This window comes from Strigops habroptila, chromosome 1 (assembly GCF_004027225.2).
Source record: "Strigops habroptila isolate Jane chromosome 1, bStrHab1.2.pri, whole genome shotgun sequence".
In the NCBI taxonomy this organism is placed as follows: Eukaryota; Metazoa; Chordata; class Aves; order Psittaciformes; family Psittacidae; genus Strigops; species Strigops habroptila.
Window position 1 is genome coordinate 124,661,893 of NC_044277.2, and position 21,067 is coordinate 124,682,959.

The 21,067-nt window shown below is 36.7% G+C and overlaps 1 protein-coding gene across 6 annotated transcripts in view; it reads left to right on the forward strand.

Annotated features, from left to right (window-relative positions):
• The window catches only part of NXPH1 (neurexophilin 1), a 141,553-nt gene extending 123,506 nt beyond the window's left edge, over window positions 1-18,047 (forward strand). For all 6 annotated transcript variants that reach the window (XM_030505367.1, XM_030505373.1, XM_030505382.1 and 3 more), the window contains one exon: window positions 14,179-18,047. In XM_030505367.1, the coding sequence (XP_030361227.1) occupies window positions 14,179-14,940 (762 nt within the window). In that variant the 3' untranslated portion in view covers window positions 14,941-18,047. The remainder of the gene's footprint in view (window positions 1-14,178) is intronic.
• Window positions 18,048-21,067: the final 3,020 nt, after the last annotated feature.

The window sequence follows — 21,067 nt, forward strand, 5'->3', positions numbered from 1 at the left end:
ATTATAGCGAAGGCATGTTACTTACTGCCGTAGAATGAGGATTTTATTGCTTTTTCATAGTTATCTTTTGTATCAGCATTTGGCAGGTAACAAATGAAATTTGCTTGCTAAGGTTAAATTGTTTTGTACTGCTGCTCAGCCACATAGATATAGAGGATGAGACAATGGAAAGAAGTTATTTGCTTTTTTTGGGCACACATAGGAATATATTAATATACAGTGATCTTGACCTGCCTTAGAAGAAATGTTTATTCTCTGAAAGGCAAATAACTTAATTCCTGCCTGAATCACTCCCCTGAAATCCTTCGCATGCAGGAGGCTGTGAAAATGCAACTGCAGAAAGAATTGGCACAAATAATTCTGTGCAGTCAAAGTGGTGGCACTCAAAACAGCCTAAGGTCAGAGCAGAATGGACACCAAGTATCAAAAGATGAAGGCTCTCTGGAACTTGGTATGGAAAGTTCCTGTTTCTCTGTCCATTTTCAGTAGCACTACACTTCCTAAATCATGCAGGTGTGGGACAAATAATGCCTGATTCTCCCTGAACCCTAAATTTTTTATACTTTAAGAATATGAAAACATGCTGTTGAGTAAAGCCCAAACTTCTAAGTATTCCATCCTAATTTTTCAGACTCCAGTGTTTTCTTTAAATTTCAAAAAACTTCTGGAAACCACACTTTGCAGGTATCATTATAGTCTAAGTCAAGTCCATTTTGATAGGCCAGTTGGCTTTTTTTACATACCTGAGAAGTCCTTGTGATACAAGGTCAGAACAATAAATTTTATGTTTTTATTCTTTATGTAAGAAAAGTAATATAATGCCATGACTATTTTATTACTCTGCAGTCATTCTGTTACTGTGCAACTTAAAATATTTCAGCCATCAGCACTTGGAGAAAAGAAAGTTCATAGGTGTACAGCAGCCCATTATAATTTGCCTGTAAAGACTACATTTCTTCTAGTCACCCGCCTAGAAATGTAGTTATAGATCAAGATACTGGAGCATGCTCTGAGGTGACCTGAAGAAATGGCAAACTGAGAATGCACTGCATTTGCACTAGTATAACCAGTGCTATAGGCCTCCAGTATTTCTGTTCATAAGATGAGTTAATATTTCTTGCTAATTAGAAATGTTTGGACCTTTTCTGAAGTCTGGAAGGGTTTATGAAACCGATGCTCAAGTCTTAGTTTAAAAAAAGTCTTTCTGTAATTTGAAGGTGCTTGGCAGAAGTCAGCATAGTATAATCCCAAAGATGTCAGTTTGCTAGACCTTGAACTGTCTCGTGTTCAACTTGCTTCAGTACATTGTAATATGAATTTAAAGCATCAGAACTACTATATGTTACAGGAAATGACTCCTCGTCTACAAGCTCAAGCACTGCTTATTATCCTGGAAATTGGTATGCTGAAGCAATGTTCAAGTATTTTCTTCCTAAGTTTTTCATTTCACTGTGAAAAATTTAGCAATGAATAACCTCCTTCAACTTATGTGTCAATGCCCAAAGGACTCGTAACTCATCTCAATTTAAATTAATGACCTTAGTGATAGTACTAGCAATTGGACCATGGCTCTCTTGAGCCAGATATTTGCATGTGAAATTTGATTAATCCTGCTGGCTATTAATTTTCACTTTTAATTAGGTGTGATACTATTGCAGGAAGAAAATACAAGACTACTATCAGGCACAGACAATGTTGATTTTCTATTGGGTATTCTACTCTGGTTTGGCTGTGCTAGTTGTCTCAAATGAGTGTCTGGATCAGTTCAGCATGGTACTATAGACCTAAAAACTGGTCTGTGCAAGTTCAGGAATAATCATTACAAAGAATTACTATATTGAATGAATATTACTGGTTTACAAGAGGTAGAGAAATTGGTGTACGGTATCACCTTCTAGTACTAAGTAAATGTATTCTTCTTAATGACATAATAGGTCTCTTGTGATATCTCTATCCGGAGTCACAGAAAGACCAACTATGTAAGAAAATGAGGGTAGTACTTTTTCTGAGGCTACTTGGTCTGCCTGCATGCTGACTTAGCAAATGTACAGTAACAGTTGAGTCATGTTCAGCTTTGGATCAAGAATAAATTTTGCCTGGATCTTATAAATACAGAGCATGTGATGTCTCCTAGTTTCCAATAGGACAATCCATATTTCTTTGACATTTTTCCACTTTAGGAGCATTGCAATATATTTGCGTACATCATAGCCAGGAAAACAATGTGCAGCACTTGGCTTGCCCAGCAAGCTGGTGACCACATATTGCTTACTGCTGAGCAGACCCCTGTAAGAATTAGCAGACCTTGAGAAAATCACCAAAAGAATCTCAATAAAAATGGTCTACTCTTGCAATAGAATGGCTATTTAAACTTTCCCTTCCTTACCAGAACAACATCAAAGAAACACTCCTCTTTCTTTAGAGATGGATTTTAATAGATTTTGATATCAATTGACTGATTGACTGAATCATCAATGCCTATTAAATCCCCTGCACACGCACTTAGAAAGGGAATATATTGCTGTTTCTGGCTGAAATTCAAAGAGAGGGAAACCTTCTTTATGATCACAGAAGACTTCTGAAGAGAATGTATGCACATCTGACAAGGGCAGGAGGTGAAGATGAAGGCATAAAAGTTAGGATTGTTATGCCAAACTCCATTTGAACCTTAGAATGGCCTCCTCTGTGCTTTTAAAATGCCTTTCCTGAAGTATTTAGCTGTTTGTAATTAATGAATAACTGACAGTGAACAACAGGCAATTTTAATGAAAGGAATCTATACTTCTGCAATAGAATTTCTTATACTTGTGCAAACTCTTTTTTGTATTTCATGTGCATCTCATACAAATATACAATTTCTTGTGTGGAAGTGTACACTCTGCCAACATCAGTGGGAGTTAAATCTCCTCAAAAGACATCTTCGTTTAAATTCAGGTTTCTAGAATGCACCCATGAATAGCTATGTAGAAAGTGACTCAATGAAATGAAATCAATGAAAATGAAATCAATATTCTAACTCTTTTCTTTGGAAAAATATGGTATCAGACACACAAGCAACAAACTATTTGGGTAAAATGTGGGAATATTTTAATATTACTAGACTTTTACATTAGCTGTGGATGATTTGAAACTGTATGTAGAAAATGAGTAATAGTAAAAAGCATGTCAAAAGTGCATGGTGGCTTTGTCCATTATGCAGTACCAGGATATCACACATGATAGTCTTTTTCACCCTCTTCAGAAGGTATGTCTACCTGTATGAAAATGGACATTTTCTTCCATGTGTTATATATAAAGCAAACTGCAGTGCAAATTTTGATTAAAATGTTGCTCTGTGGCCTTTCATATAAAATTTAATTTTATTTAATATTACTTTCTACATGTATGCAGAAAATGGCAAACTAAAATTAATAAAAGGAGGCTTATAGGAATATGGAATGAGAACAATAGATCCTTGACAAAATTTATTTACCTAGCTAGACTTTCATTTCAAAGTTAGCAGCACTCTGTGCTACTGGCATAATATAGGGGGTCTTAAAACTGTTAGACATTTTTAGCCCACTTTAGTTTATTGCATGGAAGTTTAATCCCCACTGAACAGAGATGGGGTGAATTTTCAAAAGTCGTAATCCACTGAAGTAAAAAATTTTTAATGACAACATAGGCAGCAGGCTTCAAGAGTTTAGTTTAAATTCTTTGTAAAAATGTAAAACGTAGGGCAAGAGTTAATAGCATATTTCATACAGTTATATTTCAATCCTTTTCCAAATCTTTATAAATTCACTTGCATCTCCACCATTAGAAATATTTGGGCTGAATACCTTCACTTTTAAGGCAAAAAGCAGAAAACTGTGAAATTGTAATGTGAAGATTTTCACAGTGTATTGTCAGTCATTTCGTCTTTCAGTTCACAGACTATTATATGGGATAGTATAATGTTTTCTAAATTGAAGAGAAGTTATGTTTTACAAATCAAACACCTTCTGTTCTGCCTTAACTAGGCAAGAAAATGAAAACAAGCTACATAATAGCACACCACATTCATCCTTCTGCTTCTCTAAGATTTTCATAATTGACTTGAGTGGTGGGTCAGGATTTGGCCATAGATTGAGATGAGAGTGTCCATGCATTTTGTATGCATTCCAAACCCACAGTTTTAAGCTGCCCATTGACCGCTTAATTCTCAAAGTACCTATAATTCAGACAACATTGCCTTTTTTTGACCTGGAAGCTCCTCCAGTGCCAGCCATAGAGTTAAGCTTTGCCTGGCCTAAGTATCCAGGCTTCTGACTGAACCCCACAGGAAAAATGCTGCTGCCTTACTAAATTTTGTTGTGGCCTGCTGGACCAGAATGTCAGTGGCATCAAACGAAGCTAGGAGGTGATTGTTCAAAAGAAACAGAAGGAGAAGGTTCCTCAGACAATCTGAATTTAAGAAGTGGAATGGCTGGTTGCAGAGTATTTCATTTGCTGAAAGAGAAAGCCAGGCAAGTTCTACCAAGTGATATTTGTTGAAAATTATTAAATTTATAGCCACAAAACCACTTTAAGAAGTCCTTCCTCTGCAAAAGCTTGAAGATGGGAAAGATTTTCTGGCAGACATAGTATATTCTTTCCCTGATTTTGGATTCCTTGTCAAAACCCAACTTTTGGCCATTGTTGTATACATGGCAGAAGACTAGATGGACTTTTGGTTTCACTTGCTAGTGTTCTCAAGCTCTTAAATTAAATGGACGATAACAATCACTTCCTTTTTACTCTAGGAGCTACATCTTTGAAGGAAAAACAATGAGATTCCTTCTTTGGAAAGCAAGAGTGACAGCAGTGCCTGTCTTCACCCCTGCTTTCCAGGGAAAGGGTGGAACATTTCTTAGAGCTGGCGTTTCATCACTTCCTGTGTTGGATCTTTGGTTTTGATTTCTGGTTCAAAATTTCAAGTCTTCTCCAGGCATTTAGAGGAGCCTGGATGTTTAATTCTGGGTCTGATACTCACTCTGGAAGTTCATGAAAGGAAAAAGACAGTCATGGGTTCTTAAAAGCAGTTGTACTGGCACAGCTGAGAGGGCAGCACTGGCAAAGTGAAGCAGAATGAAACAAGATAAAAATATAAGTTAGGGCACTACTACCAGAAGAAATGTCTCCATAATTACAGTCTAAGACTGACTGATTTCAAGTGCCTATCTATCTTTAGATGACTAAACACTTTAAAAGCCTGCTTACTAAACATTTTTGTAGCTGCAAGTGAAGAAAACAAGCTCAAGAAGCCTAGTCTTTCAGACTCTAAATACCTGTGAAAATGATTTGTGTGACTTAATCAAACCCCAAAGACAACAGAACAGTACAAATCTACACTGTTTCTGAAAGGAAAACTTCAGGTGGGAAATTTTGTATATCTAAAAAGAGGAACAATACTAGGAAGTCTGCACACCTTGCTGAATGAGTAACACAGCACTAGCTTGAGCATGCTTACAGATATATGGGGAGCAGTGGACTTGAACATGACCAGAACATCTCCCCATGGTTTCCTCTCCAGGGCAAACTATGCACTATAGGTCAGATTTTTCTTGCTGACCGTTAGGCATCTGGATGAAGAACCAATCTGCATGATTTATTCAATCCTTGAAGGTTCATCAATACCTCATGGAGACAGAGGGGGTCATTCTGTTTCTCTCTTCATTATGGAATAAGCCTAGACAAATAGTTTAGACCCAAGACCTGAATTTCAGGTGAATGAATCGATCTGTGGGTGGCACAGAACATGCTCTAACTCTTTCCTAACATGTGGTGGCAGACCGCCACTTTCCTTCATGAGTCTGTTAACATTCCCAGGAGTTGTGGCACTGTCACAGCTTAGCCCACAGCCAACATGAATGCAAGCAAGAGGAAATAAGACCCTACATTAAAATTTGACATGGTAATTCTTCTGTATTCTCACCAGAAATCAAACATTGAAGGTGTTTTATAACCTTTGCATTTCCTGAAAATTATTTGAGACTTGCTAGTTTTCAGACTTATTTATAACAGGCAACTTATATTGTATAGAAGAGCACTGTAAAACTATAACTTTTGCTAGTTATTTTTCTCTTGCAGAACAGCCTGCTGCAGTATCTTAATATTTTATAATCAACACCTGTTAAGAATTATAATGTTCCTAAACAAAGCAGTATATCTACTATTTTATTAGTGTCCTCATCTTTCCGTGAGTAAAAATTTTCTAGTTAGTCTTTGATTCTTAGTCAGATCTCAAAAAGATACCAACTGATATAGGCACTCTAATTTCAATGATGTTCATGTTTCACTGAATTTATGTAAGCTGTCATCAGCTGAATTTCTATCAGCTTCTGGTCTTGCATGACCTCTGTTGTGTGAATGACGAAAAAAGCTCAGATAGCCACATTTTCTTTCTAACAAGGGCCATTCAAAACAAGCATGATAGCTCATAGATTAAAACAAGAAAAATAAATAATTCAAAGCTGAGCTGAACACAGATGATAGTTTTAAGCTGATTCTATGAATCTTCAGTGTCTTAGTTTCAGCTGGGATATAGTTAATTTTCTTCCTTCCTTCCTTCCACAGCTGGTGCACTGCTGTGTTTTGGCTTTAGTCTGAGAACAATGCTGATAATACACCGATGTTTTAGTTGTTGTTAAGTAGCACTTAACCTGATCAAGGGCTTTTCAGTCTCTCATGTTTTTCCAGTGAGGAGGGGCACAAGAAGCTGGGAGGGAGCAGAGACAGGATGCCTGACTCAAACCAGCCAAAGGGATATTTCATACCACAGAACTTCATGCTTAGTATATAAACTGGGAGGACTTGGCTGGGAGGTGCTATTGATAGCTGCTCAGGGATGGTCTAGGTATTGGTCAGCAAATGGTGAGCAATTGTAATGAGCATGACTTTTTTTTCCCCCTTGAGTTTTATTCCTCTCTCTTTCCTACTATCATTTATTATTATTGTTGTTGTTGTTATTGGGCAGGCTGAGAGAGTTGGGCTTGTTCACCTTGGAAAAGAAAAGGCTCAGGGGAGACCTTACAGTAGCCTTCCAATACCTAAAGGGGGCCTACAAGAAAGCTGGGGAGGGACTTGTTTTACAAGGGCATATAGTGACAGAACAAGGTGGAATGGCTTTAAACTGAAAGAAGGTAAATTTAGATTAGATATTAGGAAAAAATTCTTTACTATGAGGGTGATAAGACACTGGCACAGGCTGCCCAGAGAAGTAGAAGATGCCCCATCACCGGAAGTGTTCAGTGCTAGGTTGGACACGTCTTTGAGCAACCTGGACTAGTGGAAGGTGTCCCTGCCCATAGCAGGGGGGTTGGAATCAGATGATCTTTCAGGTCCCTTCCAACACAAACCATTCTGTGATTCTATAATTTTTTTTTTAATTTTCTTTTTTAATTACTTAACTCTTCTTATCTCAACCCAAGGGCTTTATCTTCTCATGATTCTCCTCCTTATCCCACTGGGGGTGAGGGGTAGAGTGAGCAAGTGGCTGTGTGGTACTTAGTTGCCAAGTGGGGTAAACCACGATGCTAAAGTAGATTTACACAAAAATTGCTGTAACAGTGTGTATTAAGTTCAATTTCCTAGCTTTAAGATAGCAAAAAAACCGCAAACCAAACCTTCCCTTTGGTTTTGTGTGACAAAAATTTTTATTTTTTTTTGTGCTTGAAAGTGATTAGCTTACAAAATATTGTTGAAAACTAAAGGTGCTGCTTTTTTTATGGTCAGTCATTAAAGGAGGTCACCATACAGGTTCTGCAGGGTCTGTGGAAGGACCTCTGCTGTTCAAGGTATTTGCAAATGACCCGAGAAAGGTGAGTGAGAAAGTTTGTTGATGATAAAATATTTCAGAGTAGAGAAGATAAGAGCCAACAGCAAGGAATGGCAGAAAGATCTTACCAGGATTAGTAAATAGGCAGTAAATTAAGGAATTAAATTCTGTAGTAGTAAATGTAATGTGAAATACATGGGGAAAAAAAAATCCCAGCTTCATTATATAAATGCGATTGAGATTCTGGGCTTATGACAGTTCTCTGCAAGCATCAGTTCAGTGCTCATTAGTGATGTAAACCAAATAAAATATTATGAATTAGTCAAGAAAAAAGAGCAAACAAATAATAGGAAGCCACTTGCCACCATATAAGACCGTTGTTCTGCCACATCTTGATTTCTGTGTGCCATTCTGGTCTCCCCATCCTAAAGATAGAACTGGGAGTAGAATCAAGGAGGCTTCAGAGAAGGACAAAAAGAAAATCCAAAGGAATAGGTATAGAATAGCTTCTATGCAACAGATTGTGTGACCAAGGAGGCTGGTACTCAAGGCTGGAAAAGTGATCAATATTTGCTTACTACTATGAATAGATATAGCTGAGGCATATTCTGGTAGGCTAAAAGTAGGCTAGAAATCATCAAATTTTGCACTCACTGATATTTGTAGAAAAAATATGTAAAGTATAGCAGCAAATGAAAGCAAGAAGGAGCATGTGAAATTTGTATAGAGAGAATTTTCCGTCTGGAGAACAAAGAGTTCTCCAAAGAAGGTGACAGGAGCCAGGTTCAAAACAATGAGAGGGAATATAGCTGTGGAAATCATTGCTGAAGGAAATTATGGAGGTTAAAAATTTACAAAAGGTCAGACTGGACAAACACACAGAAGAGCAGTCTACTGAGAAACAGAAAACATATGCAGAAACAATACCTAGAAGAGGAAACCAGAAATATTTGACAACTGAGAAGAAATTAGGGGACTATCATATGCTTGCCATGCTCTTCTCCAGGCACCTCTTATAAGTGCTATTGGAGACAGGATGTTTTTCTAAATGTCTTTGGTTTGACCTTGCATAGCTCCTTTTGTGTTCTTTGACACAGTAAGTCAGGATTTATTGTTCCATTTATCAGATTCATCTGCGTTTGCATTTTTTGAATAACCAACCTACATCCTTATTCTTTTCATGTCATGTAGCAAAAAGGCTTTTAAGTTAAAACCAGAGGGGTCTGTTTCTACGAAATATCAATCCATGTCGTTTTCCATGTTATCCTCCCTTTCTGAAGTGTCAGTTTGTAACAGGTACAAATCCTTCACTGTGTTTTATTGTTATAATCCTATCTCCATTAACTTTAATTCTCATTTTTTTAGTTTGTGGTCAGATTTCTATAGAATATTGGCTTTGACTTGTCTGGAAATTATTCACTGAATAGAATATTTCCATGTCACTAGTAACTTTGTACAGTGTGTAGACAGGTATAGAAGAAAATTAAGACAAGTATAGAAGAAAATTAGATCAAAAGTAGAACTGTAAAGTATGTCCAGATTTTCATCCAATCATTGCATTAACAGGATTAATATGAAGAAACACAATCCAGCTAAAATTTTCTGAGTGCTGTCCTACCTTGATATTGGTCCAGCTTATAGTTATGTCCATCAGTACTCTCCTACCCATGCTGTATCTATCTGACAGAGGAAAGAAAATTCTGAATTCTTTTATGCAAAACATGTGCAAACACAGTGCTGCCAAATTCTGATAGTGCTATGCCAGCAAAGCCAATCTTGGTTTTGATTAGTTATTTACCTGAAGAGAGAGATTTTCTACCTTGAGTGTTAGATTGTTTGTTTACATTTTCATTTGCCCTCAAGTAGTCATACATTCAGAGGAATAAATATATAATTTCTAAACCAATACTGTAATTATAGGTAATGAACTGTAATAGAGCTAGAATAAAAGAAAAAGAGTGAGAAATCAAGAGGCATTCTGTACCTCTTTGAATGACTATTTTTTGAAATCTCAAATTAATCAGTCTTAAATTAATGTCAAATAACTATGGTTGATTTTACACTGAGAAGGGGGTCTAAATCACCACTTGAGGCCTTCATGGCTTCCCAAGATGCTTTTCCAACTTTTCTCTGCTCCAAATGTTCAGGTTTGACCTGACAAAGGATTCAGCATCTTGAAAAAGAACTCAAAAATTTCTGAGACAAATAAACTGCCTATCCTTTAGTCCTAAATGAACTGCATATATTCATAAAAATACATTTAATGATGTTAAGCATCATCGTAAAAAATTCTTCACTGTCAAAAAAGAATATACACGACAATGTAAAAATGATGGAGTAAAAACTGAATTACAAATCAATTCCTATGTCTTTTTTAATGATGCTTTGGGGTATTGTGCCCAGTGAAACCACTGTCTTTGCTCCATCCTAGAAGCAAAAGAAGAAATAGAATAATAATTTATCATTATTCACTGGAAATGAGTTACCAGGCAGTCAGCTCCTGGTACCTTTACGGTATCAGTAAACTTTACAAGGTAGTGGAAATTCGTACTTTCCATTAAAAGCACAAGACTGGAACCAAAGGTCAGTCTGCTGGGCTTACTGAGTGCTGTTCCACTGGCATTTGTAGCATTGGATAAGCGTTTCTAAATCTTTTTGCTCCCTACTATTGTTCTATATGGACACTTCTGACATCATAATAATTCAAAACCACTTTTCTAGCTATGCAGTAATGGAGGAAATCCCCCTTCTCAGCCCTTTTGCAGTACAGTAATATTGTCCTGTAGTGGTGTTGTGGGTTAACCCTGGTCGGCAGCTAAGCACCACACAGCTCCCTTCTCCCCCTTCCCCAGTGCGGCAAGGGAAGAGGAAAGGAAAAATAGAAGCAAGCAAAATTGGGGTTCAAGATAAAAAAATGTCTAATAAAAGAAGGGTAAACGGGAGAAGAGGAGAGAAGAGAAGTAATGCAAAGGCAACACTCACTGCTTCCCATGGGTAAAGTGATGCTCAGTCAGTTCCTGAGCAAAAGATGGCTAATCCCACTAAACCCCTCTTTTTATCTTTTGTTTGCTAAGCATGATGTTATATGGTAAGGAATCTCCCTTTGGTTAGTTCAGGTCATCTGCTCAGTTGTGTCCCCTACTAACCTCTTGTGCACCCCCCAATCTATTCACTTGAGGGGCCAAGAGAGGAACAGAGAAGCCCTTGATGCTGTGCAAACACTATTCAGCTAGAGATACAACATTAGTATGCTACCAGTGTTTGAGTCAAAAATCTAAACCACAGCACCTTAGGAGCTGCTATGAAGAAACGTACAAGTACAGTGCTAATTGGTAAGGTACAGTACCTCCATACAGTACCAACTGGTAAAATACAGTACAGAAAATCTACTTAAGACAGGACAAAAAATGTCACCATAGAATTTGGGCTGCCATTTTAAATTGACTTTGTTTTCATGCACAACTAAAATAGATCTATGTTTCAGTAAGCTAGTTTTCACACCACTAAGTGCAAAATCTCATGGATTTGCATGATCTCTCCTGTATTATTGCAGCCTTGTGGTTGGAAAGAAGAGAGATGGAAGAATGTTGTGGATTAGTTCATGTGAAAATAACTGCTGCATTTGCAGAAATTCTATTACACAGCAACGCTATGTATTATTTGGTGTGCGAGTCTCTGAGGATACATATAGCTACTTTCTATAGCACATAGTATACTAGCAGTATATGAAAAAGCAGTTGGCTGGGAAACGTTAGTGAAGAGGAATGAATTCTGGAGCTTTTTTATTAACCCTTGTGGGCTGTTTTTTCTAGTGCTTACACAGACGTTTGACTGGGGTGGGGCGGGGAGGGGGCCTTTAATCAGGAATGCAGCCTGTTACCCACAATGAAAATCACAGAGGTCTTGGGGCTAACTGCATGACCAGAGGTCTTTCAGGTTTTTCAAAATCAATGATAGTAACAATCAATTGTATTTGTTAGATCAGGTATGAAGCAGGATAGCATGCATGGAATCTGAATCATCCATTTTCAGGAAATATACTGGCTTTCAAAAAAACACTTGTATTGGATCAGTCAGCAACTATTTAAGAAAATACCTCCTTCCTTTCCTGGGTGTTCAGTTTTATACATCTGAAACCTTCTTTTTAAAAGGTTTTTATACCATTACATCTTGTTACATGGAATTTGTACTGTAATCCTATGAAATGTAAATCACTGGATACAGAAAGGAGAACAAAGGAGAAACAGCTGTGAACAAAGAAAAATATAGTGGTAAGCAATCTGTATCCTACCTACAGATTACAGGTATACTAGCTCTGCTAGCTAACTACTTAGATTCATACCAGGCCGACAGATTCATGCTAGCCAGGCACATTTTTCCTTTTATCCACATTTCTTATTCTGTACTCCTTCCTCATATGCCACAGCAAAACTATATTCTGAGTCTCTTTCTTTCTCACTGTGACCTCTTCATTGCTGCTTCATTAACCAGTGCACCATCAGTGCATTTCATTACAGCTTCTCTCCTGGCTCACTGTGCTGATGCTAAAATGCAGCTATAAACTGGCTATCAAAATACTAGTCTGCATTTTAATCCTTACTTCCTTTCAAAAGAGGAGGAAATAATCTCTGGCAAAATCCCAAATAAACCCTGTATTTTACCTATTACCCTTACTGGTCCACCAACCTGAAATGCACTGGAGAGGTATAGTGTGGGATGTGACAGGTTTGTTTACCTATTTGTTTACTATAAAAGGCTGGGGACATACCTCCTATCTGATCAGAGTATTAAGACAATTTAGACTGATTTTATGTATGTACCTTCAACTGACCTTGAAAAAGTACTAAAGTTAATGAAAGCATGCTTCTATTTCATGATTTTTAGGAAATGAAAAGGTCATGCTGTGATAGATATCCTCTGTGACATAAAACTCCAGTTGTACCAGTAGGGAGGGGACATGATTTAAATACTAGCTGGTTTCCAATGGGTTTCGTGGGTTGGGAATATACTCAATTCATTTTTACGTGAAGAGGAAAATATAACTGCAAGTGAGATAGAAGCATGTAAATCAGAGCCAGAACACAGAGGAATAAACCAGGCATATTCAGAATCTCCTTTGTAGGAATGAAAAGAAAAATAAGAAACTTCATGGCCTCTTCAGAGGAGTCAAATGTTAAAAGATGCGGCGGTGTGTCTGGTGTGAATTTTTAGGGGAATGGGACTAAGGATGTTGTCAGTCCCTTTCGATCCACTGCTGTCTCTGTCAATTCCAGCCCTCTCTGCTACGCTCTGTCAGAGCTCTCTAGCAGTGCTGCATGTCAGACAGCTGTGAGGCTGCATCTGTTCTCTGTTTTCCACACAATTAAAGCAAAGAGAAAAAATATAAATAAGACAAATTACTCTCACACTAAATTATGTGGAAAAGCTGTCTGAAGTTTAGGATTTTGTAGGAACATGGTGCAAGATCTTGTCTTTTTAAAAATGTAGTTTTGCAGAATTTTTTAATTACCACTTTTAAATTGGTGGCCCTATTTTTCTTCTAAGTAAGTACATAAATGGCTTTCTGTCTTCTACATATCACTTTTTGGTTTGGGAAGGAAGATGCGAAAAAAGAAGTAAAGCGTGGAAGGAAAAATGCATGTCATACTAGCTACAGAAAAGGCAAATTTATAAGTGACTATAAGAAAAGACTGATTCCTCTTGCATTAAGTGAGGTGCAGCACACTGTATGTTGAGTTGCCAACGCAAAACTCATTAAAGTTTTCATTATTCTATTATCTATATTGTAGTTGTGACTGAAGGTCCTAGTCATGGACACAGACCAATATGTACTCATAAAAGGAGTAGGGAAATTATATTGCTATTATTAGATTTATAATGACACGGACTCTGAGCATGGCCTGGCTGGCACCACCAAGGCAGCACCCTCACAGTGGGCTCTAGAGGCAGCAAAAATAAATGAATGTGACTCTCATGGAGGAAGATACAGTCATTTTCCAGAGCGAATATTCATGTAAGAGTACTTCACTTGGAAATGAGAAATGTCCAATGAAAGCCACATACAGGCTGTTTTTGCAGTAATTCATTACATACTTATCACTTGCAGGCATTGCAACAGAACTAACTTACAGGCTGAAGAATAATGTGAATGGCTGGGATTAAATTTGAAGGCCAGTGTAAAAGACTGGCAAACGAGAATTAAGAAATAACTACGTGGAAAGAAGAGGAAAAGAGACATTTATGTTCTGTTTTACCGAGTGCAGAGATATAATTTAATTAAATAAAAAAAAATCCACTATGATTTTGAAATCTGATCATTTTGGTCTCAGGTGGGAATGATGGGGTTTGTGTTGCATATCTCAATATATCCTTTCTTTCTTCTTCCTTTCTTTCTTTTTCAGGTTACCTGTGCAAATTTAACAAATGGAGGAAAAACAGAACTTCTAAAATCAGGAAGCTCCAAATCCACACTAAAGCACATATGGACAGAAAGTAGCAAAGACTTGTCCATCAGCCGACTGCTGTCACAGACTTTTCGTGGAAAGGAAAATGATACAGATTTGGACCTGCGATACGATGCCCCAGAAACTTATTCTGAGCAAGATCTCTGGGACTGGCTGAGGAACTCCACAGACCTGCAAGAGCCTCGGCCCAGAGCAAAGAGACGGCCCATCGTCAAGACTGGGAAATTTAAGAAAATGTTTGGCTGGGGAGATTTTCATTCCAACATCAAGACTGTGAAGCTAAATCTGTTAATAACCGGGAAAATTGTTGACCATGGCAATGGGACGTTTAGCGTTTACTTCAGGCATAACTCCACTGGTCAAGGGAATGTATCTGTGAGCCTAGTGCCCCCTACAAAAATAGTGGAATTTGACTTGGCACAACAGACGGTGATTGATGCCAAAGATTCCAAGTCCTTTAACTGTCGAATTGAGTATGAAAAGGTTGACAAGGCTACCAAGAACACACTCTGCAACTATGACCCTTCAAAAACCTGTTATCAGGAGCAGACCCAGAGCCACGTGTCATGGCTTTGCTCCAAGCCCTTTAAAGTAATCTGTATTTACATTTCCTTTTATAGTACAGATTATAAACTAGTACAGAAGGTGTGTCCTGATTACAACTACCACAGTGACACACCCTACTTCCCATCAGGGTGAGGACCAACATGTGTCTGAGACTGAAGCTTGGGGAATAAAAGAGGTCGTTTGACAGGGCTGTAACCTCGAGGAGGAAGGCCACATCTATTGCCTGGAATGTGTCTACCTACTGCTGCTGATGTCTGCAAATGGCTGCAAATATGTTAGTGGAAAACAATCTAATGTAATTTTTGCCCAGTCAGCTCCATGTATCAATCTAGTTGTAAATCACTATGGATTTGAAATAAAACCATACACATACACAGAGACACACACTCTTTTCATCTCACATCTATTGAGATTCCTGTTAAGAGAGCTTTCATTTTCTGACATGTAAGGTTTCAGGATAACCTGTCATCAAGCAAAATGGATTAACTAGATAGAGAATGGTTTCTAACGCAGACTGTTTTGGAAATCTCTTTGAAAGTCCTTTGGGTACACGCTGATCAATAACCCCCACTCATGCATTCTATTGCTTGGAATAGCTGTGCTGGTAAACACTACTGTAGGAGTAAATACTTGTTAAAATGGGAAAAATGTGTGTCTAGAGTTCAGTATTCCTTATTATATGAACACAGCAAAGCATTGTGACTTTTTTCCAGCATACAGTAGGCACATTCGAGGTGGTATTAGGTGGCTTTTTTTCCATGGAACAAGCCTGTGATTGGTAAAGATGGGCAAACATTTGGAATTTACATGTGAGCAGACATTCTGGTTTCATGTTTATATCTGACACTTTAATCTCTGATTCTCTAAACCTGGTTGAGTTTAGGCCAGCTAAGGTACTTAAACATTCTGCAACTAATCACTAAGGAGGAAAATGCCTGCTGGAGAACATGTAAGTTAGAAGTGGCTGTCTTATCTTTATTACAAAATATTGTAACAAATTCAATATCCTAGTCTTCATTTGTATGAATGGTTTGTATTGTACATAATTTAACCAGTGTTATTTGAGCTGCTTATTAATATTAACTTGTAATTGTCTCTCTGCTTGTTATTGGTTAAAAACAATCAAGGAAATGAGGAATCCATTTTATCAATGTAGCTGTAAACTCCATTAAAAGACAAAACTATGTACAAAGCATTTATTCAGCTAAAGTCTTGTTGAAAGCTATACATATACAACATTACGGTATGTCTGTATTTAGATATTTTATTTCCAGAGAAAAAAAAATGAACTGTACATAAAAATAAAAAATCTTGAAGTTGAGTTTCAATATGACTGTGTAGATAGTAGTTTAAATGGTTCTGACAAGTGGATAGCACTCCAAGTCTGACATGGTTTTCAATCTTGTTTCTTTGCATATGTACATATATATGCATATATTTATAAATTTGTGTGTGTGCATGTATGTACGTGTATATGTGTGTGTGTGCGTGCGCACAAATACATATAGGCATATATGTAGAATATATAAAAATTTCTCAGGCCCTATTCCTAGCAAGCAGATCTTATTATTGAAGGATCTTGATAACCTGAGTGGCAGCCTCCATGCAGTTAAGAAATTACAGGATCAGGGCTTTGTTTAAAATGATTCATTATCATTTAAAAGTGTGGAAACAAGGAGACATTCTCTGTAAACACAGGCCTGTCTTTGCCTTAATTCTAGCCTTCTCTGAGGCACTGATCTCTATGGAATAAAGAGATCCCTTTTTATGGTTCAAGGGTATTTCATTCCTATAAACACAAAGCTCATAGCTTTTGTTGTTTTTATTTTGGTTTGGCTTGGGTTGTTTTTGTGCATAGTGGCATACTTTACCCCCAGCATGCAGGTAACTAGCAACTATAACAAGTTCATGCCTAAAAGAAGGCTGCCCAAAGAAGAACTCAGTATTTCATCTTGTGTCTTTCAGAATTATCGTTCCTAGTAATGTTTTCTTCCCTCTTCCACCCTCACACCCCAGGTTCCATGCTTTTGTGTCAAAACTGTGAATGCAGATATGGGTCAGCTTCCAAATATGCACAACATCATGAACAGCTTCTTCAAAGTCCCAATAAACGCTCCACTAATGTTTCAAGAAGTGAGAAGTTTGAAACAACTTCCAGTTGTGGACCTGTCTTGCTGAAATGTGCAAAACCTAAGTAAGAATGAAACAAATGGATAATTTTCACATTGATGTATGGGTAGCAGAGGAGACTTCCACATTATTATTGCTTTGGCATCTTTATGTGAGAATGTTTGTGGGAATTTCTTTATAGAGATATATATACATTTCCCAGGACAAACCTGTGACCCTGGACCCTGTGTACATTTGGAGAAAGAAATGGTCCAAGCCATACAGTCCAGATTCTGATCTCATTCAGGAATATGCTGAGATGCAATTTTTCTTTTCTTTGACAGGAATTGTGATCGTACTGGTAGTGTTTACTCTTTTGTGCTCTATGGAAAGTAACTGTTCTGAATATAAACCATGAAGTAATTTGTGCTATGACCAAGAGTTAAATCTTGTCTCTATTAAAGTAAATGGGAATTTTGCTATTGAGTTCTGTACAAATTTCCATTTAATAGTATGTAGAATTCCAGTGTTAAATATGATTAGGAAGCTTAGCAATCCGTATTACAATTGAGCATTACATGCTTTGTGTTCTTATTTATATTTCTGAAAAATTGATGTAAAATGCTATTACTGGTAGTTTCATTATTTTTCTTTCCTTCTTAAAACTTCCTATAAATATATGAAGTATATGCATTCTGTTCACATATGTACATATTTATCCACTTTTCAAGTAACATAAATACAAATCTGCCTTTGTCACAATCAGTCATAGTATGCTGTTCTTCATAACCATTCTTGAGTTTGAACTTGGAAGAGTTCTTTTGTTGATCTGGTCATGAAATAGTTATCTAATATGGAAATATATAATGTGTTCTTATGTGCTAGTTCATGGCATTTCTCTTTGGGAAATATTTCATGTTTGCTAATTTTGTTAAAGAATGTTTCTGGTTTTACCATTTGAAAAAGGAATTTAATGAACATGAATGTGTTAATTCAGTTAAACAATGTATGTATGAGTATCTGGGTCTTGCACATGAATAATGCCTTAATGGAGTGCCAGGCCAGGCAAATATTGCCTCAATATAACTCACCAATTCTAGACTTAATAAAGATGTATATCTCTAAAGGTATATTTTTAGGATTAAAGAAGGTCAAGTTATTTATTTTTAAGAAATGAAGAGACTGGTTCTGTTCACTAAAAGAAAAAAAACCCCAAAACATTTAAAGCATACTTTGTGTCTTATTTTCACCATATAGAGAAGTCACAAATAGGGGTATTTTAATGAAACCAACTGCTACTGTTGCAGAAATACGTGGATCATGCACTTGAGCAAAAATCAATATATTAAACTTGCATTGGATGGGTCAGTGATAGAACTTACATGTCAGCTTAAGTGCTTTTGAGTAAAGAAACCCAGGATATGATTCTATGATTCTATGATTCTATGATTCTATGATTCTATGATTCTATGATTCTATGATCCTATGATAGAAGAACGGTTCTATTATAGAAGAAGATGGTTTTACATGGCAAAAATCACCAGTCAAAATTCTAAACAGTGATGAAAAGCTGAAAGACTCTCACTTGTTATGTTTATCAAAATACTTCAGCATGGGACAGAAAAAATACTTTCTTCCCTCTTTATGAAATCACTTGTTAAATTTTATACCTTTCTCTCCCTCTCCCAAGTTTGCATGCATAGTAAGCAAACTAATAAATTCATCTTTACAAAGACTTTGTCTTTCAAAGTTTCCCTTAATTAATAAGTATGATGTCAGAAACTGTTGAAATTTACTGTCCTAATTTACAATGAACCAAGAAATGTTTGAACTCCATTCACAGAAAAGCAGAATGGAAGTCTTATAGCAGTCTGGTGCTTGATAGCCTATTGATTTAAGTAATACTACTCAAGGGGTTTAGACAGAGGGCAGTTTTTACGGTGATTATCATTACATCCTCATGCATTCTGAATCCTATGCTTTAAAGTGGAATCCTGTAGTAATATCCTAAACTACTCTGAAACTGATGTGTTACAGAACTGTGGAGAAAAACAGGGATTACAAAATATCTGCTACTTTTACAGCAAAATCAGCCTAAACTTAGGCATCTGATCTGAACAACCGTCCTTTATGAGAAGATACTGATCATTGCACGGGTCCTCTTTGTCCTTCTATGACAGAGGTGGTCAAGTTGTATCCAACTGAATCCAGAAATGGAAGAGAATCTCATCTCTAGTTAACTGCACTTAACTGTGTGTCTAACATTGAAGAGACTGCAGATAGCTGCATCAAAAATCTGTTGTGCTAGGAGCTGCATAACGCAGCTCCTATACAATACCTACAGAAATGTATAAATTGTGTATGTATTGTATACAATACCTATTTAGAAACAGTTTTGACACCAGTAAGTCCCAATTTTCAAAATAGTGTACTACAGAGTTCTTTTAAATCATGTGTTTATAAATTTGAGGCATACTGTTTATGAAATCAGCTTAAAAAAACATATGCACAGTTCTCAAAAAAGTACTGTTTTTAGAAACTCATATATTCGTCAGTGAAATACAAACATTCCTGATCCTTTGCAAAACTTCTGATTCCACTATATCAGTCTGGAATTCATGAGAAGTGAAGCAACTAATTCAGTTTGTGCATGCATTAAAAAATTGAAACATTGATTGTCATTTGTACTAAAGTCCTTTTATGAGTTACCCTGTTATCACTTTAATGTATGAGTATGAATACTATTTCCAAAAACATTTTGACAGTGGAAGCACAGTCTAATAGAAGTATTTTTCTTTTTCTTCTTCTTTTTCGTCCCCCCCCCCCCTTTTTTTTTTAAAGAATTATTAACTTTCTAGATAAAGTTTAGAAAGTCAGTGTCTGTGGATAAGGTTAACACTTTTTGCTGATTGTGAAAGGAGCACTCATTAAAATAAAACTGTCATTTGTAAAGAAGCAAAAAATTGCAGGGTCATAGGAATATTGTGTATTCTTGCATAGTACACTCCAGACAATATGATCTAATGCATGTGGCATGATCCCATCAAAAGAGTTGTTGCATCCTATGGTTAAAGATAAAATCTTATTGTTTTCTATATTTCCTGCTAATTTGTTAAACTACTATCATTACCCAAACTAACAAGTAGATCACTTCATTTTGTGCTGAAGTTTATTTTCTCATTGGAATATAGCTATACAATTTTTTTATTCTGCTTGAAGGGCATAGCTGGGGAGCTCTACTTCAGTTTGGACTAATGTCCTATGCATGATATACATAATTTTAAATCCTTTATCTTAATTTGCTTTTGGGATAAAGAAATAAATGTAGCTTTTTGTAGGTGCTTTAGATCATGATAAAACCAATAAATCACATGAATTTTAATTCTAAGAGAGATACAGTCCTATTGTCAAAGGTGGTAGGATTTGAGAAGATGCAGCATGCGTGAGATTTATTCTTAGTTCAAAGTGTACCTCAGCCATGTAGCAAGTAGAGATATTGCTATGAGGGAAAGTTTTAGTGATCTGTGAAATGAACTTCTGCCTGTTATTAACAGGAAATTAGAGGGACCAAAAAGAATTTATAAAGTTGAAACAGTTTATACACATCAGTGAAGATGTGGAAATTAACCATTTCAAAAAGTAAAGCTGATACTTTGTCCAGTATTTTATGAATGAGCTACTGAGTTCCTGGGAAAAGCCCAGTGTACCTACATCTGTTCATCATAGAAAATAAGTAAAACCAGAGTTGGCAGAGACATAAATAACATGAGCCCTTTAGTTCCTCATCTAGGTCACAGTGAATCTATAATGAGATGTAAAAGCCTACTTGGAAACAGGCAACCTGTGGAAAAATGCGGCCACTTATGTAGCCCAGTTAATAATGTGGGCACTCAGCAGCAACACAGCTTGTGTATCAATGAGACTTTAACAAGGAGATCCCCAAATGAATCTTCCATAATTTAAGAACAATTAATGAAAACTTTTAGCTGATGAGCTTTGGTAAGTTAGCTGTAGCCCTTTGGAAAACAGGAGTAATAATCACTTTTGGATATTTGATGAAAATTTTGGACTGTGTTTTTCTCAAATACTGCTCAGCACTATTTTCCAATACCATCTCACATTATGGGATGATAATATCTCCTCTGTGTAT